The sequence below is a fragment of the Otolemur garnettii genome, unplaced genomic scaffold, assembly GCF_000181295.1.
Source record: "Otolemur garnettii isolate 467f Iridium unplaced genomic scaffold, OtoGar3 scaffold00043, whole genome shotgun sequence".
Classification (NCBI taxonomy): Eukaryota; Metazoa; Chordata; class Mammalia; order Primates; family Galagidae; genus Otolemur; species Otolemur garnettii.
In genome coordinates this window covers 10,721,197-10,730,064 of record NW_003852438.1, presented here as the reverse complement: position 1 = coordinate 10,730,064, position 8,868 = coordinate 10,721,197, and the positions used below count along the sequence as shown (strand labels likewise).

Here is an 8,868-nt window from a genome sequence, read left to right as displayed (position 1 = left end):
TTTTTTTTGCAGTTTTTGGCCGGGGCTGGGCCTGAACTCGCCACCTCCGGTATATGGGGCCAGCATCCTACTCCTTTGAGCCACAGGCGCCACCCTAATCTCCACTTTTCTTCTTCCCCTTTTTTCCCCCTTTCTGGGCTGGAAAGACCTCCTTTCATTCAGTTCCTCCCTAATTAAGCCTCTTTGTCCTGTCCATTGGGGCAGTGGAAACACCTCCACCCTTTCTGGGGAGAAACCCTTGTATCTTTTGTAGTGTAGTCACCCTACCACTTTAACATGGCAATGGAGTAATTAGGAAGTTGAAAAGTGCCCCTTCGGTTAGCTTTGGAGGCCTTCTCCAGCTGCCAGTTGTCCCAGCCTCTGGGTGGGCGTTTCCTGCGGCAGGAGATTCTAGGGGTTTCTCAGCAGTTTGAGCCCCTTTACTAGTACCTTTCTACCGACCTTATTCCTGTGTCCCCTAGTAGACATAGGCGCCTTTGCTCCCTCTGGGGCTACAGACTATATACTCCCTAGATCTCCACCCCCAGATTACCCTAGTGTGTGGAGAACGTGGGAAGTGGAAGAGCTGACTGAGGAGTTAGCTCGGGTAGGGGCGTTGCGGGTTGGGTGCGATCTGGACAGCCGTTGGTCTCCAGGTTGAGAGGAACGGCGGGAACAAGGCCTGGGTTTCCTCTAGGGCTTGCGGAGGACCCCGCAGGCGGACCGACTGGAGCCGGCAGCACAGTGCAGCCTTCCGCGGGAGCCGCGGAGCCAGCGCGAGGAGGGGCTGCCGGGCAGCGCGGGAGGCGGGGCAGGGCGGGGCGACTGCGCTGCGGCCTGCTCAGCTGGCGTGGAGAGAGCGCCGCTGAGCCCAGGACGGTAGCCAGGGGGCGCTGCGGCCTCCCGCTCGCCCGCCCCCCGGTAGGCGGGGCCGCGCTCTCCCCGCAGCCGCCGCCGCCGCCGCCGCCGCAGCCGCCTCCTGGGCCGCCCCGTGTCCCCGGTGGAGTCGCTGCCGCCGCCGCCGGGAGCTCGATGCGGACGGAGCCCGGCCCGGGCCATGGGGATCCTCAGCATCACAGACCAGGTCAGCCCTCCTGCCCTTCCGCGCTTCCTACTTCAGTGCTCTGCGCCGCCGCCACGCGAGCCCGGGGATGTGCGGCCTAGACTGGGCCAGAGCCCGGGGACCGCAGCTCCCGCCCCGCCCCATACCGCGCTCCCCTCAACCGAGCCGGTGTCCTTGGAGACCCGGCAACCGGCGGAGGCACCGCGGAAGCCCGCTGCAGCCGGGACCCCCACGGCGGAGCCCCTCTAGCGACGTCCCCCCCCAAAGGTTGCTGCTCCCCCACCCCCACCGCGGCTCCGCTACGGCCGGCTCTCTGAATGCGGGTTCTGCTTGCAGCCGCCCCTGGTCCAGGCCATCTTTAGCCGAGATGTAGAGGAAGTGCGTTCCCTCCTCTCGCAGAAGGAGAACATCAATGTGCTGGTGAGTTGGGAGCAGGAAGGATGGCGAGCCCCGAATCCGGTGATCTGGACCGCTTGCTTGGGGCGGCTCCGGTCTCTGCTCAGATGAGGCCGCAGCTCTTTCCACCCTGGGGTGTGAGCCAGCTCTGCATTTGGGATGGAGAGCAGCAGGTTAGTTAGGCTTTGGAGTCCAGGTCTGTGGGTCTGAGGATGAGCAGAAACAGTGTTCTTTGAACCATTCGGGTCTGCAGCGCCCCCAACTCCTGGAAAAAGGAGCCGGCTTCGTAGCCCTGTGGCCCTGACTCCACCCTCCCTTAAGGTGCTTATCTTTGATGCTCTATACTGGGTTTACGACTCTGCTACAGGAGGAGAGTGTGGATCCTGGAGCTCTGAGACTTGGGCTCAGGTCCTTGATAGTTTCCCACCAGCCGCTCCTCTTTTCTGCCTTCCCAGGACCAAGAGAGGCGAACCCCATTGCATGCTGCTGCCTACGTAGGCGATGTCCCCATCCTCCAGTTGCTACTGATGTCAGGTGAAAGTGGGGAGCTGGAAGGTGTGGCATCTAGGGAGGGTGGCGGAGGAGTCTCTTTTTTGATATCCAAGGATTGATCTCTGGTGCCTGGTCCCAGGTGAGGCACCAGCCCCATCCAGATTACCTGGCTTCCTTCCCACCCCCTCCCCACCTTCCATCAAAATAGGAAATTATATCCCTACAGGTGCTAACGTAAACGCTAAGGACACACTGTGGCTGACCCCTCTTCATCGTGCTGCTGCCTCCCGAAATGAGGTATGGGCCTCCTACCTTTTTTCATCCTTCTGTGAAGGATGAGTTGATTAAAAGTGGTGGTTAAAGGTTGGAGAGCCTCAATCCTCTGCCCTACAAGCTGTTCCACCCCAGGTAGGGAAGAGACCAATTCTTGGCTCCTCCCTATCCCCAAAACCAGTTGGTAAGGGGGCTGAATGCTGCCAGCTGATGTGACGTCAGGGAGAGCTTAACACTGGGCTGGCAGACTGTGGGGGCCCTGCTGCCAGGCCTGAGTGACTCATGCCTCCCTGGGGGGCCACCTTGAGTCTGATCCCCCTCTGGGCACTGAAATCTATTTCCTTGTGAGGGGGGATGGGTATGGTGATCTGTTGCATCCCTGTCCCTCAAACATTGTGAAAGTTGACAGCACAGGGGCCAAACACATTTCATTTGTTGGGTCCTACATCGTGTTCCCTACAGACCTGAAAAGACTCAAAAGGAGACCCTTCCCCCAATTCAGCCATCACTGGCTCCAGCCACCAGGGGGAGGGGCTGAGGCCAGTGGGAATGAGGTGGGTGGTGGTTAGGGCATTTTAGCCTGGATTTTGGAGAGGAACCAGTATGTGTTTGCTTGCTGAGGTAATGGAAATGATTTTAGTGCCTATGAAAGGGCTAAGGAGCATGTTCAGCTCATTAATGTAAGGGGTGGGAAGTATGGCTCTGCATGTGTGGATTTGCTTGGGAATGGATGTATGCAGGGGAAGATTTTCAGGGTCTGGAGTAGCGAGTGGTACAAGGTGACACAAGGAAGGGTTCCCTGTTTTTCTCAGCAAGTTAAGGAAGACTTTAAACTTGAAGAAGATCCAGAAGTTCGGAAGTAGATATGGAAAGGCTAAATACGTTGGAAAAATTAGGAGAGACTCTGTGCGGGGAGAATGGGGTCATGCATGCCATGCTGACCAATCTCTCCTCCGTTTCCTGTTATTTTACCCTCTCATTCCCCTCTGTCTTTTGCTCCCTGCTCCTCAACAGAAGGTGCTGGGGCTGCTGCTGGCACATTCAGCAGATGTGAATGCCCGGGACAAGCTGTGGCAGACACCACTGCATGTGGCTGCGGCCAACCGGGCCACCAAGTGTGCTGAGGCTCTGGCACCCCTGTTGAGCAGCCTCAACGTGGCTGACAGGAGTGGGCGCAGCGCTCTGCACCATGCCGTGCATAGTGGGCATCTTGAGGTGAGGACTGCTCTGACCCAGGTCAGCCCAGTACTGGCCTGTCCTTGCCTTCCTCTCACCTTTTCCTGCTTCTGGGCCATCAGGCCTGGGAGAGAAGCAGCCTAGATCATTATAAACACTCTGGCTCAAGCGCCAAATGAATGATTGGACTAGATTGAAATTGTTGATTTGAACTTCAGGAGGCTGACAAACCCTCTGATGTTACATGCAAAATTTTGTCATAAATGTCTTTTTCGAAAGAAAGAGAAACACATTTTCAAAGCCTTATATGAGTTTAAGAACCCTCAAATCACCTGAAGAGATTCCCTTGAGTTTCCCTGAAAGTTTAAGGTCTGTTTGCTATCTCTTCCTCAGTGCCTGCTTCTGCTATTTCCTTTAGTCCTCCATGTTATGCTGAAGAACACAGGGTGCCTCAGTCTTTTTGTTTTTTTGGTTTTTTTGAGACAGGAGCCTCCCTCAAGCTGTCCCCCTGGGTAGAGTGCTGTGGCATCACAGCTCACAACAACCTCCAACTCCTGGGCTCAAGCGAGTCTCCTGCCTCAGCCTTCTGAGTAGCTGGGGCCACAGGCACCTGCCACAATGCCCAGCTGTTTGGCCCAGTTGTTGGGCCTGGGCTGGATTCGAACCTGCCACCTTGGGTGTACATGGCTGGTGCCTTAGCCACTTGAGCCACAGGTGCCGAGCCGGTGCCTCAGTCTTGTCAGGAGATGAGGCCTATGCTCCTAGGTAGTTATCAGCATGAACCTGGCACTGAATAGGTTTGTTTTATATCCTGATACAGACGGTGAACCTGCTTCTCAACAAAGGAGCCAGCCTGAATGTCTGTGACAAAAAGGAGCGGCAACCTCTGCACTGGGCAGCTTTTCTAGGTGAGAGAGAATACATGGGAAAATTAGGAATTCAACATTTAGGATTTGTAGGGAAGGGCTGCAGTCTTTGGAGAGAGGACCTTGGGGCCTTAGAATACACTCTACCTCCTTGAGAGTATCCTTTCTTTTTTCAGGGCATTTGGAGGTCCTAAAACTGCTGGTAGCACGGGGAGCAGACCTTGGCTGCAAGGACCGCAAGGGCTATGGACTGCTCCATACAGCTGCTGCCAGTGGCCAGATAGAGGTGGTGAAGTACCTGCTTCGGATGGGAGCTGAGGTCAGGGCATGGAGCATGGCGGCTGGGGACTGGACAGGCAGAGGGAGGTCAGGGTCTATTGTGGCAGTACAAAGGGTCTGGGGGTGACAGTGTGGTTTGGAGACTGGGAAGATGTGAAGTGTCTGAGTAATACTTACTGTAAGTAATAGTGCCTCCTTCAGTCCTTTGAGTCAGGAACCAGAGGGGACCGAGGCATTGGATTTCTGGGACTCTCTAGGCTAGATGTGCCAGCTTCTACTTTGTTAAACTGATACCTCCCTTACCCTCACCCCTGGAAATCCAGATCGATGAGCCCAACGCTTTTGGAAACACAGCTTTGCACATTGCCTGCTACCTGGGTCAGGATGCTGTGGCTATTGAGCTAGTGAATGCAGGAGCCAATGTCAACCAGCCAAATGACAAGGGCTTCACTCCACTGCATGTGGCTGCAGTCTCCACCAATGGCGCTCTCTGCTTGGAGCTGTTGGTCAATAATGGGGCTGATGTCAACTACCAGGTATCTGAAGGGATGAGGCTTGGACCAGTGGGGAGAGGAACCTGGCTATTGGGGTCCAGACTATGTCTGGATAGCTTTCCTGGGGAACTATCCCCTTGCCTCCTGGGGTGATTAGACCTTGCTCAGGACTCAGAAGAGTGTGGGCTGAGAAGATGCTGTGTCCTCAGAGGTGTGTCCTTTGAAAGGGGGAACAGAGCATTTTCTGCTTTGCACTACAAAAACCCACCATGTTTCTACAGAGCAAAGAAGGGAAAAGTCCTCTGCACATGGCTGCGATCCACGGCCGTTTCACCCGCTCCCAGATCCTCATCCAGAATGGTAGGGACTGCTGAGAGGCTTGTGCTCTCATTTCCTCATCTCCCAGGAAACTCATCCCTAGAAGCCCCCTACTTGCCTTCTTCTTCCACCCTCTTCTAGTTAGGATGGGCACTTGGAACTCTGTGGAAATGGCCCTGTTCTTCCCTGCCAGCCTCCTAAGGCCTATAGACCAGATAATGTATGTAGAGGGCTGGGCCTGGCACCAGCTGCTTAATAAACACTAGATGGCAGCTGACCAGTAGAGTGCTCTTAAACCCAAGCTCTGCCTGAGTTTGTGTATGCCCTTCTCTCAGGCAGTGAGATTGATTGTGCTGACAAGTTTGGGAATACGCCGCTGCATGTGGCTGCTCGCTATGGACACGAACTGCTCATCAGCACCCTCATGACCAATGGCGCAGATACTGCCCGGTAAGTTGGGACCCCTAACCCCACTTCTGGGTTCTTCAGATCTATACAGACATCAAACACAGAGGCACAAAGAAGCTTGCCAAAGGGAAGCTCCTGTCCTGCCCCCTAAGATGGTGGTGGGCCACAAAAGAGAGGTCTATGATTAGTCCTTCCTCAGTCCAAGGACTGAGTCCCTCAACTTCTTCCCAGGCGCGGCATCCATGACATGTTCCCCCTGCACTTAGCTGTTCTCTTTGGATTCTCTGACTGTTGTCGTAAGCTGCTTTCCTCAGGTATGTCCCAACTGTCTGGGGCTCAGGCGGGTGTACAGGAGAGCACAGGCCTTTGTCTTTCTGCTTCATGCTCTCAGATGTAATCTGTGGCTGTTCTGCCCCTCAGGTCAGCTGTACAGCATTGTATCTTCACTCAGCAATGAGCATGTGCTTTCAGCTGGGTTCGACATCAATACACCTGACAACCTTGGCCGCACCTGTCTTCATGCTGCTGCTTCTGGAGGGTGAGTTCTCTTTCCTCTTAGGCCTTGAGAAGAGAGTGGGCAGGGGTCTGAGCCCCTCATTCTTGCCTGCCTATATCTATGCCCCATCTCACAATGAGAGCAGTCACAACAAAAAGGGCTGTTTAGTTCCATCTTGCCTCATCCCCTCCCTCAGCCTATGGCTGCTCCTTGAAATTCTAACTCATCTTCCTTTTAGGAATGTTGAATGTCTTAATTTGCTGTTGAGCAGTGGAGCTGACTTGAGGAGGAGAGACAAATTTGGAAGGTGTGTTAATATGCAGGGAGTGTCTGATGAGATAGAAAATGGTAAAGGAGGAGAATGTTACAAAGCAGCAGTCGGATCTGTCCCTGATTCTCTTATCCACCCTGTTTCACTCCTTCCCCAGGACCCCGCTGCACTATGCAGCTGCCAACGGTAGTTACCAGTGTGCAGTGACACTGGTGACTGCTGGGGCAGGTGTCAATGAGGCTGACTGTAAAGGCTGCTCTCCCCTGCACTATGCTGCTGCCTCTGACACTTACAGGAGGTGAGACTCCCACTTTGGCCCTTCTCAACCCCATTCACATCCCTGAACCTCCCCCTGACCTTTTCTCTCTCTTCCCTAGAGCGGAACCCCACACACCTTCCAGCCATGACCCTGAGGAGGATGAGCCACTGAAGGAGTCCCGCAGGAAGGAGGCTTTCTTGTAAGAGGAGACCCCTGGGACATGTTTTCCCCATAGTGCTGTCTTTGATCTACCATTCTAATCCCACCTCTTCTGAATCTCCATCACCACATCTCTGCTGCCATCCTGCTGGTCAGTCAGCAGTGTTTTTTGTTTTTTGTTTTTTTGAGATAGTCTCACTGTGTCACCCTCAGTAGAGTGCCATAACATCACAGCTCACAGCAACCTCAAATTCTTGGGCTCAAGTGATTCTCTTGCCTCAGCCTCCCAAGTAGCTGGGACCACTGGTGCCCATGACAATGTCTGGCTATTTTTGTTTTTGTTGTTGCACGTGTCATTGTTTTAGCTGGCCTGGGCTGGGTTCAAACCCGCCAGCCCCAGTGCATGTGACAGCTCACTACCCACTGAGCTACGGATGCTGCTATCAGTAGTGTTTTGTTTCACATTTTTTCTTTTTTCTTTTTTTTTTTTTTTTGAGACAGAGCCTCAAACTGTCACCCTGGGTAGAGTGCTGTGGCATCACAGCTCACAGCAACCTCCAACTCCTGGGCTCAAGCGAGTCTACTGTCTCAGCCTCCCAAGTAGCTGGGACCACAGGCACCTGCCACAATGCCCAGCTATTTTTTGGTTGCAGCTGTCGTTGTTTGGCAGGCCCGGGCTTCAAACCCGCCACCTTAGGTGTATGTGGCTGGCGCCTTAGCCACTTACACCACAGGTGCCGAGCCATAAAGTTTACTTTTTGCCGGGGACAGTGGTATGTGCCTTGGTCCCAGCTACTCAGGCAGCTGAGGTCAGAGGATCACATGAGCCCAGGAGTTCAAGGTTGTGATGCACAATTATTGCTCCTGTGAAGCACTGCATACCAGCTAGCACAACACACAGTGAGATCCCCATCTATTAAAAAAAAAAAATCTGGGTGTGACCTTGTAGCATGGTGGTAATGGCTCCAGCCACATGCACCGAGGCTGGCAGGTTTGAACGTGGCCCAGGTCAGCTAAACAACAATGACATCGGCAACAAAAAAATAGCTGGGTGGGTGGTGCCCATGGCTCCGTGGGCGGGGCTCTGGCCCCATATACCGAGAGTGGAGGGTTAAAACTTGGCTCTGGCCAAACTGCAGCAAAAAAATAGGTAGGCGTTGTGGCTGACACCTGTAGTCCCAGCTACTTGGGAGGCTGAGGCAGGGGAATCACCTAGGCCCAGGAGTTGGAGGTTGCTGTGAGCTGTGTGACACCATAGCACTCTACCATGGGCAATAAAATGAAACTCTGTCTCTGCAAAAAAGAAAAAAAAATAGGCTCGGTGCCTGTGGCTCAAGCGGCTAAGGTGCCAGCCACATACATCTAAGGTGGCCGGTTCGAATCCCCAGCCCAGGCCCGCCAAACAACAATGATGGCTGCAAACAAAAAATGGCCGGATGTTGTGGCGGGCGCCTATAGTCCCAGCTACTTGGGAGGCTGAGGCAGGAGACTCAATGAGCCCAGGAGTCGGAGGTTGCTGTGAGCTGTGATGCCATGGCACTCTACCCAGGGGATAGCTTGAGGCTCCGTCTAAAAAAAAAAAAACAAAGAAAAAAAAATAGCTGGGCATTATGGTGGGGGCCTGTAGTCTCAGCTACCTGGGAGGCTGAGGCAAGAGAATTGCTTAAGCCCAAGAGTTTGAGCTGTGATACAACGGCACTCTACCCAGGGGTGACATCGTGAAACTCTGTCTAAAAAAAGAAAAAGGCCAACCCTGCTTGCTCATGCCTGTAATCACAGCACTCAGGTGGCCGAGATAAGTGGATTGCCTGCGCCAGAGGGACAACCCAGAGGATCAAGGAGTAGGGCGCCAGCCCTATATACCAGTGATGGCAGTTCAAGCCCGGCTCTAGCCAAAACACTGAAAAAGAAAATAAGCAGAATCCTTTTCTTTTTTTTT

At 53.9% G+C, this 8,868-nt stretch overlaps 1 protein-coding gene across 2 annotated transcripts in view; it reads left to right on the top strand.

Annotated features, from left to right (window-relative positions):
• The first annotated feature begins 908 nt into the window (after positions 1–908).
• ANKRD52 (ankyrin repeat domain 52) overlaps positions 909–8,868 on the top strand; it is a 19,207-nt gene continuing 11,247 nt past the window's right edge. For both annotated transcript variants that reach the window (XM_023513576.1, XM_003790522.3), the window contains exons 1-15: positions 909–1,063; positions 1,379–1,462; positions 1,894–1,972; positions 2,157–2,227; positions 3,218–3,418; positions 4,200–4,287; positions 4,422–4,564; positions 4,848–5,060; positions 5,300–5,378; positions 5,672–5,786; positions 5,976–6,058; positions 6,165–6,282; positions 6,479–6,547; positions 6,669–6,809; positions 6,889–6,969. In XM_023513576.1, coding sequence (XP_023369344.1) covers positions 1,037–1,063; positions 1,379–1,462; positions 1,894–1,972; positions 2,157–2,227; positions 3,218–3,418; positions 4,200–4,287; positions 4,422–4,564; positions 4,848–5,060; positions 5,300–5,378; positions 5,672–5,786; positions 5,976–6,058; positions 6,165–6,282; positions 6,479–6,547; positions 6,669–6,809; positions 6,889–6,969 — 1,592 coding nt within the window. In that variant the 5' untranslated portion in view covers positions 909–1,036. The remainder of the gene's footprint in view (positions 1,064–1,378; positions 1,463–1,893; positions 1,973–2,156; positions 2,228–3,217; positions 3,419–4,199; positions 4,288–4,421; positions 4,565–4,847; positions 5,061–5,299; positions 5,379–5,671; positions 5,787–5,975; positions 6,059–6,164; positions 6,283–6,478; positions 6,548–6,668; positions 6,810–6,888; positions 6,970–8,868) is intronic.